General features: G+C 47.5%; 1 protein-coding gene across 1 annotated transcript; it reads left to right on the top strand.

Moving 5' to 3' along the window:
- Nucleotides 1-17,027: 17,027 nt before the first annotated feature.
- LOC119969131 (eyes absent homolog 4-like) lies at nucleotides 17,028-19,300 on the top strand. Its single transcript, XM_038802349.1, has 2 exons — nucleotides 17,028-17,048; nucleotides 18,521-19,300. The coding sequence occupies exons 1-2, from the start codon at nucleotides 17,028-17,030 to the stop codon at nucleotides 19,298-19,300; spliced, it is 801 nt and encodes a 266-aa protein (XP_038658277.1).
- Nucleotides 19,301-26,346: the final 7,046 nt, after the last annotated feature.

Genomic DNA, 26,346 nt, shown 5'->3' with positions numbered 1-26,346 from the left:
TGCTGGCCTCTATAATCCCCTCACTGAGAAGCCTTTGGACCTCCGATCGGATGAACACCCTATCCTGCAGGCTGTACCGCCTGCTACGAGTGGCTACGGGTTTACAGTCCGGGGTGAGGTTGGCAAAGAGAGGAGGGGGGGAGATTTGCAATGTGGCTAGGCTGCAGATAGTGAGTGGGGGTAGGGGTCCGCCGAAACTGAGGGTGAGACTCTTGAGATTACACTGGAAATCAAAGCCTAATAAGAGTGGGGCGCAGAGCTCGGGCAAGACGTAGAGCTGGAATTTGGCATAGCTAGCGCCTTGGATTGTGAGCATCGCGGCGGTGCGCCCTTGGATCTGGACAGAGTGGGAGCCCGAAGCGAGGGAGATAGTTTGCCGTGCGGGGAAAACGGGGAGTGAACAGCGTCTTACCAGATCTGGGTGTATGAAGCTCTCAGTGCTCCCGGAGTCGAAAAGGCACGGCGTGCTGTACCGGTTAATTTGGACCGTCGCCATCGAGTTTCACAGATGCTTCGGGCGCGATTGGTCCAGAGTGACTGCGCTGAGTTGCGGGTCGTTGGCGGCTTGATCAGCTGTGCTGGAGTGGCCCCGTGATGACTGCCCTCTGAGTTCGTAGTCGTCGAGGTGAGTTTCAGAGTTTGAAGGGGATGGATCCCGAGATGGCCGCCCCCATGAGTCGCACATGGCCGGCCGCATGGAGGAGGATTGCCAAGATGGCTGCCCCCATGAGTCGCACATGGCCGGCCGCATGGAAGAGGATTGCCAAGATGGCCGCCCCCATGAGTCGCACATGTCGGGTGGAGGCGGAGTCGGCATACAGGCTGCAGCATTTCGGGGCCTGTGGGCCTGTGAATTCAGGGAACGAGTGCATGGAGCTATGGGAGGGTTAGAGGCTGGGGCTTTCTTCGCCCGACACACTCTGGCATAGTGTCCTTTTTGCCCGCAGCTGCTGCAGGTCGCGTTGCGGGCCGGGCAGTGCTGCCGCGAGTGCTAATCCTGGCCGCAAAAGTGGCAGGCTGGGGTAGCATTGTGGCTGGGCGGCCGCGTGGCGCTGGCCTGGGGGAGTCACTGGTCAGGGGCCCGTGACGGTGTCGCGGGATCCGCGGGGAACGAGGTGAGGCTGCGGAAGGAGACCTCCATCATGGTAGTAAGTTCAACAGTCGCTTCAAGATTTAGGGCCCTCTTTTCCAGCAGTCGCTGGCGCACGTAATTTGACCTAAGGCCCGCAACAAAGGCATCGCGTACAGCAAGTTCTCTATGTTCTGCTCCGGTAACCGCCTGGTAATTACAGTCACTAGATAAAGTTTTAAGCTCTCTCAGGAATTCTGCGAGCGGTTCCGTAGGCCGCTGGGCGAGTAGTAAACACATGTCGCGCATCGACCTAATTTACAGGCCTTACATACATTTTGTCGAGTAGCGCTAGGGCTTCAGTATACGAACCGGCACAGTTTAATTGAGTAGAGATTCTGTGGCTCACCCTCGCGTGCAGTAGGCTCAGTTTCTGCTCCTCTGTTGTTTCGGCTGTGCTTGCTTCCGCCAGGTAGGCTTTAAACACCGCAGCCAATCAGAAAAAAATTATTTTGCCTCTGCATCCTGCGGGTCGAGTTCCAGTCGCTCAGGCTTGAGGGCTGATTCCATGATTGATCCTGACTGTTTTTAAGTAGATTAAATTGATGGAACCATCAATTCACTAGACACGTGCTTTAAGATATGAACAGTGGTTTTAATCTACTTACAACAGAGCCAGCCTGTTCCGCGTTGAACTCTCGATGAACTGAACGACTGACTCTGAGCATTGGTATTTACACAGCAGTCCAGGGGGAGGAGTCGTGGGCGGAGCCAAAGGTGGAGCCCTGTACAAACTCCTAAGCATTCCCAGAGCTACTCCCCTAGTGGTCGGGCAACGCAACTGCGCTTACAAATGCATGGTCTCATGTATATACAATACAGTGTGAATTACGGAGTTACATTCACCACAAGGGGTAGAGGCTGGAACAGGGTGAGGGGTGGAGGCCGGAGCAGGGTGAGGCGTGGAGGGTTGGAGTTGCGAAGCTTAGTTTGTTCTTACTGTGATCGAGAAAGGTGCCCCCAGTTAGAACTAGCCAGTTTTAAAGTTTTTTTTTCTTTCTTTTTCTTTTAATTTGGATTCCGAGATTCCGTGCTTTTTTATTTTTAGGCCCAGGCATGCTGCATGTTGCCCGGACGAGGACTGGGTTATAGCTGACTTCCTGTGGATTAAGTCGGTCTTTTCTCCTGATATGCGTTTTCCTCTCTGATTTTTTTTGTTGTTGTTGGAGCTTCACTGAGGATGAGGGTGGACTGGAGTATCCTTATATAATGGTAGTTCCCGTGATCCTGCAGTATCCCCTCCCCGAGGGGAACTCCTTCTCTTCTCCTATATGGGTGCTAACTAGGCCTGGTGGTGTGTGTGGCGAGAGGATTGGCTTCACCTCCCAGAACATCCGCGATGCGGGTGTCTTGATGGTTCTTCTTCCTCAGGGCTGGGGTTCCCCATTGGCTAGGGCCAATTTGTATACAGTATCTCTTCTTGTTGGGTGGGGATGGGAAGAGCGCCTTGTCCTAATTAAGACTGGGTGAAACCTTGGTGGGGTGTAAGGGTTGGGGCTATTTGGAAGTTCCTGGGGTTGGTTCCCCTGAGTTTCCTGCTATGGTGGAGCTGGGCTAGACCAGGCCTGGTGCTGTGGTTGGTATCCTGTTGTCCCCAAGGAATGGGGTGCTGTCTCTCAGGATGCCGGCCGAGGGAGCCCGGTGAGGCTAGGTCTGGCACAAGGATGGGCAGTGATTTTGGGATGGATCAAGCGTTGTGCCTAAAAGTTGTCCTTTTTTCCCTTTTCGGTTGTGTCCCTCATTTGTACTTGTTTTTTCCCGAGCTACTTGTAGTGATGCGAGGATGGGGGGTCTCAGTGGGATGGTTAATTGAGTGAGCCTAATTGACCCACTAAAGGTCTTATGGTAACTGTAGTACCCTCAATAACTCAGGGGCAGCACGGTAGCATTGTGGATAGCACAATCGCTTCACAGCTCCAGGGTCCCAGGTTCGATTCCGGCTTGGGTCACTGTCTGTGCGGAGTCTGCACATTCTCCCCGTGTGTGCGTGGGTTTCCTCCGGGTGCTCCCACAGTCCAAAGATGTGCAGGTTAGGTGGATTGGACATGATAAATTGCCCTTAGTGTCCAAAATTGCCCTTGGTGTTGGGTGGGGTTACTGGGTTATGGGGATAGGGTGGAGGTGTTGACCTTGGGTAGGGTGCTCTTTCCAAGAGCCGGTGCAGACTCGATGGGCCAAATGGCCTCCTTCTGCACTGTAAATTCTATGATAATAACGACACAGGAGTGTGGAATGGGAAATGAAGGCTTTAATAATCAGAGAACAAGCCAGCTTACAGAGATGAGTGCTCACTGAGTGCCCGGTACAGGGTGTCACCTTATATACGCTCACTGGTGGGCAGAGCCAGAGGCGGAGACCCCCAGGGTTCCAAACACGGTCTTAAAGGGGCATCACCTACATGGTGTGAAGGGTACAGTAACCGTTCATCACATTCACCCACTGATTTTTAAAAAACGCAGAGTCCGTTGGGGGTGAAGTGGAATTACATGTCTATTCTTTTTGGCGGCCTGATTGTGCTCATCGACCTTCTCAGCTCGGGTGGTGGTGCGGCGGACACGGACGTCTTTGGTGAGGGTACATCCGGGAACACGATGGTCGGAGCCTTCGTCCGGGTCGGTGTAGGAGGTCGGGGGGCAGGGGGAATAGCTGGGGGAATAGCTGGGGGTAGCAGTGCCGGCGCCGGTGGGGGGGGGGTGCCAGATCCCGGAGGGAAACCGTGTCTTGCCTTCCGTTGGGTTGCGCGACGTAGGCGTATCGGGGGTTCGCATGTAGCAGTTGGACCCTCTCGACCAGGGGGTCTGTCTTATAGCTCCTCGCGTGCCTCCGGAGAAGAACAGGTCCCGGAGTCGTCAACCAAGGTGGAAGCGAGACCCCAGAGGTGGACTTCCTGGGGAAGACAAACAAACGATTGTGAGGGATCTCATTCGTGGCCGTACAGAGGAGCGACCTAATGATGTGGAGGGCATCGGGTAGGACCCCCTGCCAGTGGGTGGTTGGGAGACTTCTCGACCGTTGGGCCAGAAGGACAGCATTTCAAACTGTCGCGTTCTCCCTCTCCACCTGAGGAAGGAGCAGTGCTCCGAAAGCTAGTGTTTGAAACAAACGTGTTGGACTTTAACCTGGTGTTGTAAGACTTCTTACTGTGCTTACCCTCATGGTTGATGAGCAACAATTTTAATCTGCAAGCATGGTGAAGCAGGAACTGACTCCATAATGCTGTGTGAATTATGGGCTGTTGGCAGCAAACAGCTAATTTATATCTTACCTTCTAAGATACATTTCTTCTCTCTGAAATTCTATCTTTCATCACTAGAGGGAGTATGTTGCACACTGATTCAGATTCATCTCATGCTGGGTCTGTGTCGGGTCACAGTTCGATTTGAAACAATTGGTGAAATGGTTGTGTTGCTTACTCCATTGAGCTTTATTTTAATTAACCTTAAAAAGAGTCAATGACGGGCAGCAAGGTTGCGCAGTGGGTAGCACTGCTGTCTCACAGCGCCGAGGTCCCAGGTTAAATCCCAGCCCCAGGTCACAGTCCGTGTGGAGTTTGCACATTCTCTCCGTGTTTGCGTGGGTTTTGCTCCTACAACCCAAAGATGTGCGGGGTAGGTGGATTGGCCACGCTAAATTGCCCCTCAATTGGAAAAAAAGAATTGGGTACTCTCAATTTATTTATTTTTTTAATATTTGATATCCTGCTATAACCTCCATAATGATGGTTACTAGCACTTCTCCTCTGACGGACTCCAAGCAACTGAGAATTTTTCGAAAGGTTTAAGATTAGGTTTCAGTCTTGTCAGTGGCTGAAGTTTGCGCCCATCCTTTGACTTGCTCCTGAAATGTAAATAATGGAAGATGGTTTGGGAAAGTAGCCTCACATCAACATTAAATACATAACTAGTCTCTGACAATGGCATAAGATGTTCAATATCCCCTTAATTGGAAAAAATGAATTGGGTACTCTAAAATTTACTAAAAAGAGTCAATGATATGGCAATTGGACAAGTGTACAGTGCTGAACTGCCTTCTTTGAGGTACTGTTCCACCTTAAGCACATTAAACACCCTTCTCCCTAAGCACATTTCAGGAGTTACGACCATTTTCTCACAAAATCAATGATAGCAAGATGATCTTTAGGAAACTTGGTGTAATATATAGATTAGTAATAGTGAATGAAAATGCAAATGTCACTAATATCCAATGCTTCCTAGCCAAGGTCCGTGAGCTGGAGTGGCTCAGCTGAAGTAATGATTGATGAGTACATGAAATAATAACATTTTTAGGGGGAACCATGTGATGCAAACACGGGAATAGCAGCTTTTTCACAGGCTCTGGTGTCAGTCACCTGTTTGCCTGGCACATGCTCGCCCAATCCAAAAGTTAATAATTGGTAGTATTTCCCTGGAAGACCTTTGAATAAGTATTGGAGAAAGAATGCTGAAAAATGTGAAGAAATCCGATGATAGAAGGCGCAGTCAGATTTGTCGGGGCTGGAGTCACTTTTCAATATGGCGACTTGATCCTTGATCAAGAGACCCGTTGAGGTGCTGAAAATGGCGGCTGATAGACATCCAGCTTGCTGAAGGAAAATTTGAGTATTCATGAGGCTGAGCTGCAGAATACGAATAAGAGGGTTGATGAAACAGAGGAAAGAACCTTCAAAGTCAAAAATATTGCTTCCTCAGCTGAAGCTCATATTTTGTCCTTGGAAAAGCAGCTAATGTGGCATGTTAGAAATCCTGGAAGATTTGGTGAACCGAGGCCGGAGGAAGAATGTCTGGGTGTCAGTCTGCCAGGAGTGAAGAGTAAGGCTCCTGTTAAACTCTTTGAAAACTGGTTGCCACATTTTCTCAAGCTGGATGTGGAGGCTGGGCATTTAAAATTGGAAAGGGCGCACCGTATCCTGTCTTTGAGGCTGAAAGACAGTCAACGTCCCAGGTCTATGATAATTCGCTTCCACAATTTAAAAGGTCCCCACAGGCTCCTGGAGACGGTGAGGCATTGTGAGACCTGGCTCCATGAAGGGGGTGTGAGGATTTATTTTAGATCATAGAATTTACAGTGCAGAAGGAGGCCATTCGGCCCATCGAGTCTGCACCGGCTCCTGGAAAGAGCACCCTACCCAAGGTTAACACCTCCACCCTATCCCCATAACCCAGTAACCCCACCCAACACTAAGGGCAATTTTGGACACTAAGGGAAATTTATCATGGCCAATCCACCTAACCTGCACATCTTTGGACCGTGGGAGGAAACCGGAGCACCCGGAGGAAACCCACGCACACACGGGGAGGATGTGCAGACTCTGCACAGACAGTGACCCAAGCCGGAATCGAACCTGGGACCCTGGAGCTGTGAAGCGATTGTGCTATCCACAATGCTACCGTGCTACCGTTCTGCAGGACCTTTCGGCGGCTGAAGTGTCGTGGCTTTGATGAAGTTCAAACGCAACTCGAGGCAGCTGGAGTGAATTACGCCATGCATTATCCTGTGGACCCTGAAAGTATATCCGACAACTCTGCTAACTTTTCCGATGATTTGACTGCTGCTTTGGCCTTCATTATGTCTATGGAGGACAAAGGGTTTAACTGGAATTTTTGCTTGCGGGCTCCCCATTGGTCCAGGTCATGGCGGTTTGACACCTTTTTGCCTGGGGATAAGTTCTTTATTTTAAGAAGGAATTTGATTTTTTTTTACTCGGTCAATTCCCTTTCTGATGTCTCTCCTTCCTGATGCACGATCAATTGCACAAAGACTCAGATTGGGTACAACTGTGGCTTTATTGCAGTCAGATGCGTGGCCTCCTGCTGCAGCTGGCAAAATGGCAGATCAGTGGAGGACACGCATATTTATACGGCTCCTAGTGGGCGGAGCCAGTCGGCAGGGGCTACCGGCGAACCTGTAGTACAGGTCCTACAGACAATGCTGAAGAGCCATTTGTGCATTTTTGTTATGTTAGGGTTGTTGTTGACTATATCCTGCATAGGTACAGACAAGTCTTTTATCTGAGAGAAGAGCATGTTATGGGTATTCTGGTGTTTCTGGTGTTGCTTGAGATGGGGGGAGAGGTGTAATAATGCACCCGAATGTGGCACAAAAATCCTATCCTACTTTTTTCCTGGTGTACACCGAATGGCGGTAAGCAATTTAAAACTTTGCTCATTGAATGTATCGGGAATTCATCATCCTATCTAAAGGAAAAGATCCTAGGCGGGATTCTCCATTTCTAAGACTAAGTGTTGATGCCAACGCAGAATACATGGACTTTCACGACAGCAAAACTGGCACCACACCTGGACTGATTCTGCTACTGCTAAGGGGCTAGCACCGCCAGCATGTGGAAACAATCGATTCTAATGAGAAACGGAGCCGGATTCGCTGGTTTTGCCATTGACACTTAAGAGGCTGACAAGCTGCAGCCGCAAATACCCACTCCGCTCCCCACACACATTATCCCAACCAAGAAGATGGCAGCAAGGAGAGCGGCACCCCGTTTCACCGACACTGAGCTGGAGACTCTCCTGGATGTGGCGGAGGAGAGGCAATTGTCCTTGTACTCGGGCCCGGGAAGGAGACTCAGTTGCCATCGTTCGTCATGCCTGGGCGCAGGTGGCACAGGCGGTCAGTGCCATGGGCAACGTAGTCTGGACCGGCAACCAGCGCTAGACGAAACTTCATGACTATGGTAGTCACCACTGTTGTATGTATATCGCATATGAGGTGTATTACGGTAAGGCCCCTGTACAACAGGTACGGGGGTAGATTCCTGCCTGCTGGCTCCGCCCAGTAGGCGGAGTATAAATGGGTGGGCTCACCGAGCTGCAGCCATTTCGGCAGCAGCTGCAGGAGGTTACACATCTCTGCTTAATAAAGCCTCGATTACTCTCCACTCTCGTCTCGTCATAATGGATAGTGCATCAATGATCTCCTCAGGGCGGCCAGGGTGAGTAGGCAGCACTGTTCCCCTGGCACTAACCACCATCCCACAACCCTACCCTGCACCACATGCCGGTACCCATACCGGTTGCCATGGCCGGATGCTCTGGCCACTGAGGCCACCAGCTACCCATCCCCTGGGCTGCATGAGTCGGACTGACTAACGCTATCGACTTCTGTTTTCTCCCCCCCCCCACCCCACGAGAAGGCTGCGCATAACCGCCGGGAGCGGGAGAGGACAGGGGGGGAACCGCCGGATCTGCAGCCCCTCACCATGACCCAGCGGAGGGCCCTGCTTGTGATCAGTGGCCTGGAGGAAAGGGAGGTTGCAGAAGTGGAGCTCGGCTGCGGGCAAGGAATTGAGATCCCACTTAGTTACGGTTCCCCATGACACGTGTGTCAACCCCCTCACCCCAATACCACTCTCACCCTCACATTATCCTCACCCTATACCAACTCACCCCTCACCCTACACCACCCACACGCTCAACTCCACTCCCCCCAGCCCGCGGTCTAATCATGCTTCTTGCCTTGTGTCTTACAGGACCTTCTGGAGATGGGCGAGTCCATCAGGCATCCCCCGCCCCCAGCCCGTGCCACAGCCAGAGACTCCCCCATGAGCCGGGCACCAACGCTGAAAGCAGCTCGGACACTGGCCCTCTGCCCGAGACTCAGGAGACAGCGGAGCTTGGGTCGGAGGATGAACATAGGTTTTACGTCACAGCTGTGTCCAACACCCTCTACCAGCCTAGAGACTCTCACCTCAGTTGGGTAGTATCTGGTGCTCAACACACAGCTGGTCCGGTACAGCAGGTAAAGGTAGGAACACCCGAGAGGACGGACGGTTGGAGGGCAGGCTGACCCAAGGAACCAGCTGCCGTCCAGACTGGTCTCGGGCTTCTGGAACGGACAGTCCCATCCATAGTGAAGATGGAGTCGCAGAGCCAGGGACTACATGAGGGGTTGTCGGCGAGCATCCAATGCCTGCAGGCGCAGTTGAAGGAGTACAACCACGTTCAGGAGCAGGAGATGGTACCGACAATGTGCAACCCAGGCCAACATTGCAGGGGTGGCGACCTTGGTGGAGGCATTTGGGGCGAGGGTTTTGGCTGTGGATCAGCATGTCCAAGGTTTGGGGCATTCTGTGCAAGCGCTGGCCAAGGCTCAGGATAGGGCTGCCACCTCACAGGCAACCATGTACCACAGCCACCTGGAAATAACAGCGGTGTTCCCAAGCGTGGCCCAGTCAAAGCAGGACATGGCTGGGATAATCGCTGGCATTGCCCAGACGTGGCCCAGTTCCAGAGGGAGATGGCGTAGTCACTGGCTGTTGTGACCCAGAAAGTGGTGGCACAGTCAATGGGTGATGTGGCACAGTCCCAGACAGCGATGGTCCACTCCCTGTGCTCCATGGCCGCCAGCATGCAGACCCTGGTCGAGACCAGAGCGGGCCTCTAGGATTGGCAGCACCAGGTGGCAGGGGAGCCTCAAGGGTTAGCTCTGTCCGCATCCCCAGCCCACGGAGTCGGCCAGGGGCCATTGGGCACCCCGAGGGAGGAGGGCAACATGGTCGCACAGTGGTTAGCACTGTCACTTCACAACTCCAGAGTCCCAGGTCTGATTCCTGACTTGGGTCACTGTCTGTGCGGAGTCTGCACGTTCTCCCCGTATCTGCGTGGGTTTTCCCCCGGGTGCTCCGGTTTCCTCCCACAAGAATTGGACATTCTGAATTCTCCCTCCGTGGACCGAACAGGCCCCAGAAGGTGGCTCGGGGCTTTTCACAGTAACTTCATTGCAGTGTAAATGTAAGCCTACTTGTGACAATAAAGATTATTAAAATGAAAACAAAAAGGTGATGGGGCCCGTGCCGGTTGTGATGTTCCTTGCATTGTTCTCCAAGATAGCTGAAAGTCATAGGTGGTGATTCTCCAAGCCCCGCGCCGGGCCGGAGAATCGGCGCAACTGCGCCATGGCACCCCGACGCCGGCGCTCGAATCTCCGAGGTGTGGAGAATCGGCGCCATTTGGGGGTCTCCAATGGGGTCTGGCCCGCGATCGGGGCCCACCGATCGGCGGGCCTGCCTCTCCTCCCCCTCCGGGCCTTCTTTCCTGCGCGGCCGGCCCCTGAACACCGAAGCCATGTTGAGTCGGGGCCGGTGCGCTAAAGAAGTCCTCCGCACATGCACAGGTTGGCGTGGCCCAACTGCGCATGCGCGGGTTGGTGTGGTGCCCATTTGGCGCCGGGAAGGGAGGCTGGATCGACGTGAACCGCTCCAGCGCCGTGCTCGGTCGTCCCCATGCCCGTTTCGCGCCGTCATGAAACGCGACGGCGTTCACAACGGCGCAAACACTTGGGCTCCTTTTGGGAGAATCGCCCCCATAGTGTTTACAAAGAACATAAAGCTATGTATTTAAAACAAAAATTAATTTATGTTACACTACTTTAAATGGTTTGCTCACTCTACTGAGTAATAGCTAACAAAATAACAGTATTGAATCTATGTAATAGTAATCTATTATGTCTCTCTCATACAACCAACACTCTATCTCAACCTGGCCCTGTCCTTCTCCATAAGCTTCTCCCAGAATGTTTAGAGAAGCAGCCTTTTATACGGCTACTCAGTAATGCCATCTAGTGTTGAGATACATGAACATCATCTTGTTAACCCTTTACTCTCCTTAGATTATACATATCATTACATTACATACCTTTTTTAGATATTTGTACAGTACAAACAGGAAAATAAAGTAACAATATTACATGATACATTGATATGCATGCCAAAAGTTAACAAGTGAGTCAAAATTTGTTTAAGAATGTGTTTGTTTTCTTTACAAATTAAGTCTTTCAGGTTTCTTTCTGATTCTGGATGATCTCCTCAATCCATTCAATTGAGTTGCAGATGTTTCCAATGGCTTCTGGAAGTCTTCTTGTTTATTATCAGATCCTGTAGTATTATGTAATAAATTATCATCAAACTGAAGATATGGAAATAAAGTTTGAGAAAACTTGACTTTCAAAAGAGCATGTTGGTTTATTCTAAGAACAGAACCATCAGTCGCTTTAACAATATACAAGAGAGGTGCTGCTTGGCATATGACCTTAGCTAAGTCAGACCATCCTCCAGTGGGAATCTGAATTCTCATTTAATCATCTGGATCAAGTAGTTCCATCGATTTTGCATGCTCATTGCAGTTTTTCTCCTGAAGGTGCTTTTGATGCTGCATTTTTTCTATGACTTGCTGAAGATCAGGATCAGTTAGTTGTAAACCTGGAAGAGTTGTACACAACAATCTGTTCATTAATAACTGAGCAGGAGATAAACCAGTTGAGAGAGGAGCAGCCCTATAATTCAATAAAGCTAAGAACATATCTGAGCCAGAGTCAAGTGCTCTCTTAAAAAGTTGTTTTACAATGTGAATGCCTTTTTCAACTTGAAATTTGATTGCGGATAAAGAGGACTAGATGTGATATGAGTAAAATTACAGTTATGAGCAATTCTGTCCAATCCTGACTATCAAAGCAAGGTCCATTGTCTGTCAAAACTCTGCAACCCATGACCAGCAAATATTTCTTTAGTCGCTTTGATCACGGATTTCGAAGTAGAATCAGACAATTTCATTACTTCCGGGTAGTTTGAAAAATAGTCACTGAACAATACATAATCACGACCATGAAAAAGATCATTACCAACTTTCGACAACGGAGTCTTCTCGAGATCGTGAGTTGTGATTTTCTCTTTTCTCTGTTTCGGCTGGTTTCGCTGGCATGTCTCACATTCTAGCACAAAATTGGCTATGTCAGTATTTATTCCAGGCCAGTATACTGCTCGTCTTGCTCGATGTTTACACTTTTCATACCTAAATGACCTTGATGAACCTTCTGGAGGATCTTAGCGTTGCAGGAATGGGAAGACCCTCGAGATGAAATAGAAATCCATCCACAGCAGTCAGATCAGATGAATATTTCTGAAATCCATCTACAGCAGTCAGATCAGATTGAATATTTCTGAGATTTGAACAGTTTCCTTTCGGCCAACCATTTTTCATATGGCTGATTACTCGTTGTAACACTGCACCTTTTTAAGTCTCCATTCTGATGAGCTTGAGTAATTCATCAGAGACAGGAGGAGTTTCAGCTAAAAGTTCCCCTTGAGCTTCTACAAGTTGAACTATCTCAGGCTGCTGTTCATCTGTTTCTGTAGCATGAGATAATGCGTCGGCAATGATAAGATCTTTTCCTGGAGTATAGACCAGTTGAAAGTCGTACCTTCGTAGTTTCATGATAATTCATTGCAGTCTTGGAGTCATATCATTCAAATCTTTCTGGATTAAATGAAGTAGTGGTCGGTGATCTGTTTCAACCGTGATCATCGGAAGTCTATACAAGTAGTCATGGAATTTCGGTATTCCCGTAAAATAGCCTAAACACCCTTTCTCAATCTGAGCGTAACGTTGCTCTGTCATAGATCTGGATGCATATAGAACATAGAATTTACAGTGCAGAAGGAGGCAATTCGGCCCATCGAGTCTCCTGAAAAGAGCACCCTACCCAAGGTCAACACCTCCACCCTATCCCCATAACCCAGTAACCCCACCCAACACTAAGGGCAATCTTGTACACTAAGGGCAATTTAGCATGGCCAATCCACCTAACCTGCACATCTTTGGACTGTGGGAGGAAACCGGAGCACCCGGAGGAAACCCACGCACACACGGGGATGATGTGCAGACTCCGCACAGACAGTGACCCAAGCCGGAATCGAACCTGGGACCCTGGAGCTGTGAAGCAATTGTCCACAATGCTACCGTGCTGCCCTAAAGCAGTACAGCACAGTACAGGCCCTTCGGCCCACGATGTTGTGCTGACCACTTATCCTAATCTAAGATCAACCTAACCTACACCCCTTCAATTTACTGCTGTCCATGTGCCTGTCCAAGAATCGCTTAAATGTCCCTAATGACTCATACTCCATCACCTCTGCTGGCACCCACCACTCTCTGTGTAAAGAACCTACCTCTGACATCTCCCCTATACCTTCCTCCAATCACTTTAAAATTATGTCCCCTTGTGTCCACCTTAAAATGATTTCTGCCCTGGGGAAAAGTCTCTGGCTATCCACTCTATCCATGCCTCTCATCACCTTGTACACCTCTCTTCCTTATTCGCTCCAGTGAGAAAAGCCCTAGCTCCCTCAACCTTTCTTTATATAAGACATGCCCTCCAGTCAATCTCCTCTGCACCCTCTCCAAAGCATCCACATCCTTCCTATAATGAGGTGACTAGAACTGGACACAATATTCCAAGTGTGGCCTAACCAAGGTTTTATAAAGCTGCAGAAAAACCACGCGGCACTTAAACTCAATCCCCCTTAAACGAAAGGCTTCTTAAAAGCCTTCAACCTGATAGGCAACTTTGAGGGATCTATGTACGTGGACCCCAAGAACCCTCTGTTCCTCCAAACTTCTAAGAATCCTTCCTTTTACCGTGTATTCAGCATTCAAATTCGATCTTCCAAAATGAATCACTTCACATTTATCTCGGTTGAACTCCATCTGCCACTTCTCAGCCCAGCTCTGCATCCTGTCAATGTCCTGTTGTAACCTGCAACCGCCCTCAACACCATCTACAACTCCACCAACCTTCGTGTCATTAGCAAACTTACTAACCCACCCTTTACCTTCCTCATCCAAGTCATTTATAAAAACCACAAAGAGCAGAGATCCCAGAACAGATCCCTGCGGGACACCACTGGTCACTGACGTCCAGGCAGAATACTTTCCATCCAATACCACTTGCTGTCTTCTTTCGGCCAGCCAATTTTGTATCCAAAAAGCCAAATTTCCCTGTATCCCATGCCCGCTGACTTTCTGAATGAGATTACCATGGGGAACCTTATCAAATGCCTTACTGAAATCCATAAACACCACATCCACTGCCCGACATAGAACATAGAACATAGAACATTACAGCGCAGTACGGGCCCTTCGGCCCTCGATGTTGCGCCGACCTGTGAAACCATCTGAAGCCTATCTGACCTACACTATTCCATTTTCATCCATATGTCTATCCAGTGACCACTTAAATGCCCTTAAAGCTGGCGAGTCTACTACTGTTGCAGGCAGGGCGTTCCACACCCCTACTACTCTCTGAGTAAAGAAACTACCTCTGACATCTGTCCTAAATCTATCACCCCTCAATTTAAAGCTATGTCCCCTCGTGTTGGTCATCACCATCCGAGGAAAAAGACTCTCACTGTCCACCCTATCTAACCCTCTGACCTTCATCAATGTGTCTTGTCACATCCTCAAAGAATTTAATGAGGCTTGTGAGGTATGACCTGCCCCTCACAAAGTCATGCTGACTATCTTTAATCAAACTATATTTTTCTAAATAATCATAAATCCTATTTCTCTGAATCCTTTCCAGTATTTTGCTCACCACAGGGTCTCCAAAAAGCATCCTCATTCTTTTGAAAGAGGACTGTCCCAATCCCATTTTGACTCGCATCTGTGGAATTCTTCATTTCTCACCCAGGGTCAAAGAAGGCGAGTATAGGTGCGGTGGTCAGTGCTGGCTTGAGATCTGACCATTCTTTTGTATGCTCTGCAATCTCTGAGAAGAATGTGTTCTTCCTTATGAGGTGATGCAAGGTTGGGGATGAATTTTCCTGAGAATTGTCCTACACCAAGGAATCTCAGAACTGCTTTTTTATCTTCTGGGATGGACATCTTCTGGATATCAGCAATCTTATCATCATCTGGTTGCACACCATGTTCCGATATTTGGTCACCCAGAAATTTTAATGTTGAGATACCAAAGTTGCACTTGGCCTGATTAAGCTTCAGTCCATATTTGTGTATTTTCTTTAACACTTGCAGGAGTCTTGCATTGTGTTCTTCACGAGTAGATGACCATATTATAATGTCATCAACATACAGGCGAACTCCATCTGTGCCTTTTGTTATCTGTTCCATGGCACGATGGAATAACTCAGATGCTGAGATTATGCCAAATGGCATTCTGTTAAAACAGTAACGACCATACGGTGTGCTGAATGTACACAATTTTTTCTCGTGTCATCCAGTTGCATTTGCCAAAAACCTCTGGAAGCATCCAGTTTGGAGAACATTAGCCATTTCATTAGTTATTTCCTCGTGTTTCAGTATTGGATAGTCTTCACGTCTGATGTTCATATTCAGGTCCTTCGGATCAGGGGCTTTTCACAGTAACTTCATTGAAGTCTACTTGTGACAATAAACGATTATTATTATTATCAATACAAATCCTGAGGTCACCATTGGGTATTTTCACACACACCATCGAGCTGACCCAAGTAGGTTCTGTGATCATGGAATAATCCCAAGGTGTTGCATTCGTTCCAGTTTTTGCTTGAGACAGTCACGCAATGGAGCAGGAACTCTTCTTGGAGGGTGTACCACTGGTTTAGCATTTGCTTTTAGTTGAATTTTATATTGGAAAGGAAGAGTACCCATACCTTCAAATACCTGAGGAAACTTTGCTAGGATGTTTTAAATGTCTTCCTCCTCAGGTAGAAGAGTTTTGTCGGTGCTGTAGATTTGTTTCACAAGGTGTAAGTCTTGACAGACTTGTGCACCTAATAGTGATGAATGTCTAGCTTCAACAATTTAGAACTGCAAATATATCACAATGTCGTTGTTTGTCACTAAGAGATAACATGACCCAAGACAAATAATTGTGTTACCATTGTAGTCACGTAACTGGCAGTCAGTTTTCTGAACCTTAGGACAATGACATAATTGGGATATATCAAGAGTATTGATTAAGTTAGCAGATGTTCCAGTTTGAACACAATCTCAGAACCATTGACTTGTAATGGAGTGTTCCATTCACCTTCCGTGTTAATTGATTGTATGGGATGCAGTAAATGTGGATTGGAAGTGTTCTTTACCATTATCTGGTACTTCTCAACAATACCCACAAGGAAAGAATCTTTAAGACAATAAGAATTTATATTAACATTAGGGTTATCCATCTTTGAGGTTTCTGCACTTGTATGAACACTCTGAACATTCATTTGTTTCTTCATTGAATTTGGTGTTTTAAAGTGTGTCTCTTTTAATGCAGATCTGCACTGGACATCAAAGTGATTCAGTTTGCTACATTTGGGGGAAATTTTCCATGTGCTGGGCACTTTTTGTGTGGGTGGGCGTGTCCACAACGCCCACACATCATGACGTTGCTTTTGTCATGCGCAAATTGGTTGCATGCATGCGCAAAACGGTCTTCGTCCAAATCGCGTAGTTTGTTGAAGTGCTTATGTGCAGAACGACTATGTGCATGCGCAATATGGTTGCCGTCCAAAACGAGCATGTTTCTCAACTGCACCACAGATCCAATGCAGTCGACCCTGAGTTACATATTTGCACCCTTTTCCTTTATCATTATGTCTGAATACTGATTCCTGGATATTTCATTTGCTCTACACATTTCAATTGCATCTTCCAATTTTAAATCTTTTTGCCTTAATAAATGTTCTCTTAGCTTTTCATCTTTGATGCCAAAAACAATTTGATCCCTAATCATTGAGTCTGAAATGATTGAGAAGTTGCAGGTCTGTGACTTTAATCTTAAATCAGTAATGAAGCAATCTATGGATTCTCCATCTTTCTGCTCTCGCGTTTTAAAGGCGAAACACTCATAAGTTTCATTAATTTGAGATTTGCAATGAAGGTCAAATTTTTCAATCACTACGCTAAATTTCTTTTTATCATCTTCCATGGAGAATTTAAAGGAGTTATATAGCTTCATTGCATGTGGTCCAGCCATTGTTAAAAATAACGTGGGTTTTCTGTTATTACCGGCTGTATATAAATCTGAGGCAGAGAGGTACAGTTGAAATTGCTGCTTAAAAATTTTCCAATTAACATCAATTTTACCAGAAGTCTGGAACTGTTTCAGAGTCTTCAGTTTCTCCATGAGGTCTCGACTTGTCTGGGTGAGTTGATTTTACGGGTCTGAAGCAGCCTTGCTGTCAAAGTCTGGGCACGTGTTGTTTTTCTGTTTTCTTAGATTCTATCTAATTCTAGTTAAATTACTTTAGTAAATGCCTGGTGCCATGTGACGTTCCTTGTATAATTCTCCAAGATAGCTAAAAGTCACAGTGTTTGCAAAGAACATCAAACTATGTATTTAAAACAAAGCTAGTTTATTTGACACTGCTTTAAATGGTTCACACACTCCACTGAGTAATAGATAACAAAATAACAGTATTGAATCTATGCGACAGTAATCTGTTATGTCTCTCTAATACAACCAACACTCTATCTCAACCTTGCACTATCCTTCTTCATAAGTTTCGCCCAGAATGCTTAGAGACGCAGCCTTTTATAAGACTACTCAATGATACCATCTAGTCTTGAAATACATGAACATCATCTTGTTAACCCTTTACTCTCCTAAGATTATACATATCATTACACCAGTGATTCCCGCAGGGGAGGTGCTGGAACACCACAGCACCTTGGACCCTCCCCCCCCCCTCCCCCCATCCTGTCCCTGGTGCAGCGGGGAGAACAGAGCGGCACCACGCCACCCGGGACACCCAAACAGCAGACGGGCCCATCCAGGCCCGGTCACCCCAGAAGACTCCTGCCAACAGGGATCCAGGTCACAGATCAGGAGTCGCAGCGGGCCACCTCCACTCCTTGAGCGCAGTTCTTGCACGAACAAGAAGTGACTCAAGTGACACAAGCCTCCACAGCGAACTCGTGGACAGTCTCCACGATAGAAGAAACGCAAGACTCCAACGCGCAGTCCTTGCAGGAACAAGACCATGAGGGTCTAGCAACCTCCTCTGACCAACTAGCAGCAGACGATGCAAGTCTGCCATGCTCAAGTAAACAGCAAGAAGACTATGACAGTCTACCATGCTCCAGTGCACAACAGGACGACCATGACGGTCTATCATGCTCCAGTGAAGAACAAAGCGACTATGACAGTCCACCCACATTGTTCGAGCCACAAGAAAAAGACTCTGACAGTCTACCCAGCTCAAGTGAACAACAAAGCGACTATGACAGTCCACCCACATTGTTTGAGCCACAAGGAGAAGACTCCGACAGTCTACCCAGCCCAAGTGAACAACAAGAAGCTACTGAGGCTCTACCCACTGTATGTGAGACAAGTGACCACAGCATCTCACTTCCCATACAAGATGTGCAAAGTGACAGACCTCAGCTAGTGTGTACAGAGGTACTCGACGATCACTGTGAGACCGCTGGTGACTCCGGTGACACCACGTTACTTCCAACCTCATTCGCTCGAACCTCTCCACAAGTCAATGCATTCCTGCATGTTCCGACTCCAGACGAGCAACTTCAAGAAATCTCAGCTGATTCAAGTGAACCTGGCAAGACTCCGGACGGGGAGCATCGACAAACCAACACTGACTCAGGTGCAACAGACCAGACCCCAGATGGGGAGCAACCAAACGCCAAAGCTGATTCACGTAGGCCGGACTTTACTCCAGACAGGGAGTGCCGCAACCTCAGTGTCGGCACGCTCAGGGTGACAGCAGATGCCACAGCGACAGGAGATGGATCACTTGACAATTACACTGGGTCAGTAATAACAAGTAGTGGCTACAGTCCAAGAGGAATACACCAATATTCACCACAGCTATATCCTTCCAAGCCATACCCACACATTCCTTGCACACCAGCAGTGCAGCCAATGACAGCTTATGCTGGACAAACCCAGTATTCAGGAATGCAGCAGCCAGCAGTCTATGCAGCATTTTCTCAAACAGGCCAGCACTACGGATTGCCCACTTATGGAATCAAGACCGAAGGAGGACTACTGCAAGCACAATCTGCACTGCAGACTGGATGCCTTAGTTACAGCCCAGGATTTGCTGCACCCCAGCCTGGCCAGATGGCATATTCCTATCAGATGCAAGGTTCTAGTTTCACACCATCACCCGGTATTTATGCGAACAGCGATTCTGTTTCCAATTCGACAAGCTTCAACAGTTCTCATCAGGATTACCCTTCCTACACAGCATTTGGCCAAAACCAGTATGCACAGTATTATCCAACTTCAACATATGGCACATACATGACCTCAAATGATACTGTTGGTGGTACCTCTTCAATGTCAACAACTCATCAGCTACAAGGTGCCATCCAACATCACCATCACAAACATCGAAAAAAAAAGGACTCAAAATCAGACAGCGAAGTGATTTGACCACTTCTTGGTTCCTGTTGCACAGGGACATTGATGGCGTTCATAAAGGCATGCCACCATCAAATTCACCAACACTCCAAGAGAGACATTTGCCCATGATGATTGATGGTTTTTGGACTCACACATATGATTTGGACTTATTGTTTCATCACTGTTCTCATGACTTGTACATACCATAACTTATCTGCCTGTTTTTTGTTCAATTTTCTTTAAGTGTACAGAAAATATGTAACATGTAAAAAAGGGGGATGTGGTGATGTGCATCACTGTAAATACAAAAGGGGTTAACGTAAATACATGCAGACTAGCTAGACACTAGAGGGAGCACCAGAGACATGACATACAGACACTCAACCAATAGAACAGTTAGATAGGACATAACCAAAGGGAATTCATGATACACACAGAGGTGACACAACCACAGGAGGGCATTTCACCAACCCATATATAAAGGACACAACACACATGATCTGCCTCTTTCCAGTGGAGACACTTAGTGAGTACAGACACAGGGTTGATTCAACATCACACCTACCACGTGGATTGTAGTCAGTCTGAGTAGCTATAAGAGGATTAACAGTAGTGGCGAACCCGAGTAGGAGAATTGTAAATAGTTTAATAAATGTGTTGAAGTTATCTCCATGTCTGAACCTTCCTTTGTCAGCGTGCACATCAAGGAAGCCACTTATGCTACGCTAAGAGCATAACAAGACATTCTTTACTGAACAGAGTTTATTAACTTAGTTCACAGTCAACACTACTCAGACACCAATGTCCCAGCTGTCCCCATTCAGAGCTTGATTTTGATTCCAGCTGCTGTGGAGGGATTTGAACTGAGGGGCGAGATCCAAAGGCCACCCTGCACCCGAAAATCAACTCAACGTGGCACAACATGGCCGAAAGAAGCTGCAAAACCCCATCGTGGGCGGTGTGACATTACATAAATGTACTGCATCGAGTTAATGTTATGTTAAGCCTAGCCACTAGAGGGAGCTAAGGGACAGTACTATAAATTGCACTTGATCTTAAGCTAAGGGGAGGAGATAAGACTTTAGCTGACGAAGATAAGATTCATACTGTAACGCAGAGTTAGTTAAGACATAATTGTTTTAGTTCATAGATAGAGATAGTGTTAGTGAGTGTAATTTAATTCTTATATGTACGTTTACTATTCGGACTAGGTGTCGAACTCAAATTTAGTAGTGTTAATAAAATTAGTTTAGTTCTTAAAATTAGCTTTCTGTATCTTTGTGATCACTGCGCCTTCCATCCTGGAGACCCCTTACAAAGATCACCACAGGCGGGATCTAATTAGTTCTGTTACTAAGTGAATCTCAGTGATAGTAGGGCATTCCCGCCATCTCAGGTACAGTGTAACAGTGTAAGCGGCTGGTTCACTGACAGGTGCTCTGTCTTCCTCCTCCTCTCGAAGGACAAGGGCAGCAGGCAAATGGGAAACTTCACCTGCAGGTTTCCCTCCAGGATACACACTGTCCTGACTTGGGAATATATCACCGTTCATTCATTGTCAGTGGGTCAAAATTCTGGAAATCCCTTCCCAATAGCAACACTGTAGGTGGAACAACACACTGCGCTGGAAAAGCAGCTTGCCCTGGTGCAGCAAGGTCAGTGAAAGCCAAGAGACCCCACTCCCGGGATCTACCCGGCTCGCAAAGCCTCGCGAGATTCAACGCAATCTCATGAGACTTTGCAAGGGAAATCAGTTTTTGGCAAATCTGCATATGAGAGCTGTTGCTAATTTGTGGTGAGTGTGCTTTGCACTTAATTGTTCTGTTTTATAACCTTGATCTAGAGTCGCCAGGTATCTTTATGATACCCCATGAGGTGCAAGTTCAAGTGCTGATCAATAACTCAATACACCAGTTAGTAAGGTTCAAATCAAAACACATTTATTATATACACACTCAATTGCTACTCATGCATAAAATACTACAGCACTAGACTATTTCTACCATTAAAGGCCAATACTTAGCTTTGGAAAAGGAACCCACTGGGTCAGGGGACAATGGCCTCTTGTCTTGTTCGATCCTGAGTCTGCAGGCTTCCAGCTGGTATGGACTAAGGAGCCAGGAGCACCTATCTTGTAGCGTGCGTTGACTGGACACTTACTTGTTGGTGCAGCAGCTAGGCAGGTCTCTCCTCGCTGACAGCCGAGTGCCAAGAAGGCCGAATTGAACTTGGGGACTCTATTTTATAGTCCCCAAGGGTTTCGTGCCCTTGTGGGCGGACCCTGTACCTGGTTCCATTTGATTGGACTAAGTTCTGATCATTTGAATTGATTTCTCCAATACTGGAGCTGTTCCCTGATCGCTGGGCTGTTCCTAAATGTCCATTGGCTTCTTTTGTTTTGGCTCCTGCTGGCGCCGAGGATTCTGGCTTTACCTCGATTATCTTCAACTGTTGCTATTGTTCCCGGGGATCGCTCATTAATATGCAGATGGTCGTCAGTTTCAGTGCTGTCTGCTTTCTGCAACTCGAATATCATAGATATCATAGAATTTGCAGTGCAGAAGGAGGCCATTTGGCCCATCGAGTCTGCACCGGCCCTTGGAAAGAGCACCCTACCCAAGGTCAACACCTCCACCCTATCCCTATAACCCAGTAACCCCACCCAACACTAAGGGAAATTTTGGACACTAAGGGCAATTTATCATGGCCAATCCACCTAACCTGCACATCTTTGGACTGTGGGAGGAAACCGGAGCACCCGGAGGACACCCACGCACACACGGAGAGGATGTGCAGACTCCGCACAGACAGTGACCCAAGCCAGAATCGAACCTGGGACCCTGGAGCTATGAAGCAATTGTGCTATCCACAAGGCCACTTTGCATTCTGCTTGCTTTTCTGAGCATGTCCATTTTTCCCTGCGTTCTTAGCGAATCTCCATTTTAAACTCGGGAAGTGGCCAACCCAGGTGGCTACAGAGCGAGGCAGTCGGCCTTACTTTAATGTGCAGATTCCCAAGGTACCTGAGGCTTTGGGATTCAATCACAAATGGGGACCAGACAGAGCATTCATGGGGGTCTCCAAGGGGATCGGAGGCCTCCAGCTGCAAGCCCTTTGGGCAAGCTGGTGCCCTGATACTCATGCCACTTGGGTACCTGGCAGTGCCAAACTACCACCCTGACAGTGCCACCTGAGTGCTAACCTGACACTACCAAGGTGCTCAGGTGGCACTGCCATTTGACCGGGGCACTGGCAGGGTGCCAGGTTAGCACTGGCAAGCTGGTATATTTTGTACACACTCGATCAGGCCAATGTTGGGGGGATTGCCGGGGGACCCTCCCATGTTCCATTCGGGCTGGGGGGGGAGGTCAGGGATTCTTCTATTATCCTTGGCGATCAGGAGGCTATTTAAAAATGGAGGGTGGATCACCCATTGTAAAAACGGGGGCTATGTGCGGCCTCGGCTGCGCGTTCCCATTTAGGCCCCTTATTCAAAGCGAGTATTGTGGAATCGCCATGTGTTTCTGGCACTGCGGCTAAATGCGTTCGCTCGGGGACTTTGTTCCCTTTGGGAAGATTGCACCCATAGTTCAGGAAGCAGCAGACCACTTTCTCAAAGTCAATAAGGATGGGCAATAAATGTTGACCTTGCCAGCGATGCCCACACCCCACAAATCAGGGAAAAGAAGAGACACCCTTAAAATCCACTTATTTGATCAAACTGTTGGCCAACTGCATTAATACTTTCTTATGTGGCTTGGTGGTAAATTTTCTCTGATAACGCTCCAATGAAGTGTCTTGTGATGTTTTTACTAACTTAGAAGTACTGTATAAATGCAAGTTGTTCTTGTATTACTGCGGGGATGGACAAGGATCAGTCAATTAGAGTAATTCTGAAAAGTCTAGGTTAGCTGAGAGCTGCTTATTCACTCAATGTGGGGTCATTGGCACTAAAATTCACAGGCTGGGTTTGGATGACGTTTTAATTCCACTCTATTCAGCCTGTTCTTGCAACAGTCAGGCAGCAATGCAAGTGGCTTAACATTAACCTCTGTATCTGCCTTGTCAGCATCAGGGCATGTTATGAATTAACAATAAACATTTACTTCTTAGTCCTTGACTTTTGAGCAGGCTTCAGCAGAGTATGACCAGTTAAGTATCAACATGTTCATAAGTTCCTTTTGTACGTCCTTCCTCCTTCTCCTGAACTTTCTAACTGTTGTCAAGGTGCAATGTGATTGATCAGTCCTAATTTTTCCTTCTGTGGCTTGAGATGTCTTAAGATGTTAAGTGGGCAGCCCGGTAGCATTGTGGATAGCACAATTGCTTCACAGCTCCAGGGTCCCAGGTTCGATTCCGGCTTGGGTCACTGTCTGTGCGGAGTCTGCACGTTCTCACTGTGTGTACGTGGGTTTCCTCCGGGTGCTCCGGTTTCCTCCCAAAGTCCAAAGATGTGCAGGTTAGGTGGATTGGCCATGTTAAATTGTCATTAGTGTCCAAAATTGCCCTTGGTGTTGGGGGGGTTACTGGGTTATGGGGATAGGGTGCTCTTTCCAAGAGCCGGTGCAGACTCGATGGGCCAAATGGCCTCCTTCTGCACTGTAAATTATATGATATGATATGTTTTACTGTGTTAAAGGTGCTCTATGAATGCAAGTTGTTATTATTCGGATGGACTTCATTGAAAGTACACATCTAAGAATATTAGAGATTTTAGACTGTGGACTCATACAGGGACTTATTTACTCATCATTATCATGAAAATTCCTCTCTGTCTAATTATTTTTAAATTCATATATGTTTCCAGCACAGAAGGAGGCCATTCAGCCCATCATGTCCACGCCGATCAACAATGCCCTGACTACACTAATCCCAGTTTCCAGTGCTTGGCCTACAGCCCTGGAGGTTACGCCAGCATACGTGAATATCTAAATACTTCTTAAATAGCATTAGAGTTTCTGACTAAATCACCTTTTCAGGAATAGGTTCCAGATTCCCACCATCCCTCGGTGAAAAGGTTTTTCTTCAACTCCCCTCTTAGCCTCCTACCTCTGACCTTAAATTAGACCCTGGTTATTGGCTCCTTACTAGTGGAAAAATGCCTTCCTATCCACCTTATCCAGGTCCCTCATTATCTTATACACTTCTATCAGGTCCCCCCAACATTTGCTGCTCCAAGGCAAACACCCCCAGCCTGTCCAATCTTTCCTGATAGCTCAGATCCTCCATCCCTGGCAGCATCCTGGTAATTATCCTCTGCACCTTCTCCGGTGCAATCACATTCTTCCTACAATGTGGTGACCAGAACTGTATGCAGTACTCCAGTTGTGGCCTAACCAGCGTTTTATGCAGCACCGTCATAACCTCCCTGCTCTTGTATTCTATGCCTCGGCTAATAGAGGCAAGTATCCCATATGCCTTCGTAACCACCTTATCTACCTGCCCTGTTGCCTCCAGGGATCTGTGGATATGCACTCCAAGATCCCTCTGATTTTCAGTACTTTCCAGGGTCCTACCAGTCATAATGTAATCCTTTGCCTTGTTAGCCCTCCCCAAGTTGAATTCCATTTGCCACAGTTTTGCCCACCTGATCAGTCCAATGATATCCTCCTGCAGTCCACAGCTATCCTCTTCACTATTTACCACCCAACCAATGTCTGTGTCATCCGCAAACCTCTTGATCATACCCCCTACATTTAAGTCCAAATCATTTATGTACACCGCAAATAGCAAGGGCCCTGGCACCAAGTGCTGTAGAACCACACTGGAAATATAGTTCAAGTCACAAAAACACCCCTCTTTCTTCATCCTCTGCTTCCTGCCTCTCAGCCAGTTTTGGATCCAATGTGGCATTTTGTCTTGGATCCCAGGGGTCCTTACTTTCTTCACCAGTCAGCCATGAGCAACCTCTTCACAAGCCTTCCTAAAGTCCATATAGACCACATCAAATACATGACCCTTGGCAACACTACTTTGTCTTGCAAAGGCATTCCCTGGCAACTCATTCCGTGACCTTGGGTGAAAACGTTCTGCCTGGCTAGTTAGTGTCAATAAGAAGAAAACTGGTACATTGGAATGAGAAGGCTTTAGAAAACCACGGCAATTGGGAAGGTTGAGGGCAAGTTTTTAGACAGGGTGAATAATAGACCTTCCATCAGAAAGAGGGAAGAAATGTGTGACTTCATTTGCTGCCTTTCCTGACCTCAGGTTGCCCCAAAGCATTTTGCAGCCTGTGAAGTTATTTTAAAGTTGTGATTTAGGAAATGTGGCTGCTAATTTGTAGTGAAAAGCAAGATTCTACAAGCAACGTGATCAATTTGTTTTTACCAGAGATAAATATTGGCCCCAGGACACCAGGGAGTACATCTTCAAAATAATGCTTTAGGATCTTTAGTTCGGACAGAATCTCATTTTAAAGTTTCATCCAAAGATTGTACATCTGACAATGCAGCATTCCTTCAGTAATGCACTGGACTGTCAGCCTGCAGTATGTGCTTAAAATATCTGACAGGAACTTAACTCAGAAAACCATCTATCTGGATGGCGATAGGGCACGTATTGGGATTGGTCTCTTGGGACGGAGATAGGTCTCTCTGGTTTTAAACTGTTTCCAGGAATGAGTAATTGGTCTCCAGAGAAAGGTGGTTGATCACAGAGTCATTTATGAAACAGAAGGATGGCATTTGGCGCCATGCTGGTTCTGTATGGGCACTTTAGTTAACCTCACTGCCCCCTAATAACTCTGCAACTTTACTTCCAACAAGTGACTCTCCAATTTCCTGTTGAAATCATGATCGTCTCCACTTCCACAGCCCTCGTGGGCAGCAAGTTCCAGGTCATTACAACTCACTGTGTGAAAAACATTCTTCTTCACATCCACTCCCTCTCCTTATCGCTTGTCCAAAACCCTGGGGCGCGATTCGCCGAGGCCATACCGGTTGGTTTTATTGTGCGACGCCGGTCCGACGCCGTCCCGCCATTCTCCCAACTGGCGAGAACGGCCCTGTCAAGTTCGGCACCACACCAGCCGGAGAATCACCTGAGACACTCACAACGGCGATTCTCCGGTACCCCCG

The sequence above is a fragment of the Scyliorhinus canicula genome, chromosome 7 (assembly GCF_902713615.1).
Source record: "Scyliorhinus canicula chromosome 7, sScyCan1.1, whole genome shotgun sequence".
Taxonomy (NCBI): Eukaryota; Metazoa; Chordata; class Chondrichthyes; order Carcharhiniformes; family Scyliorhinidae; genus Scyliorhinus; species Scyliorhinus canicula.
The sequence above is the reverse complement of the archived record's forward strand: the minus strand, read 5'-3'. Positions and strand labels throughout refer to the sequence as shown.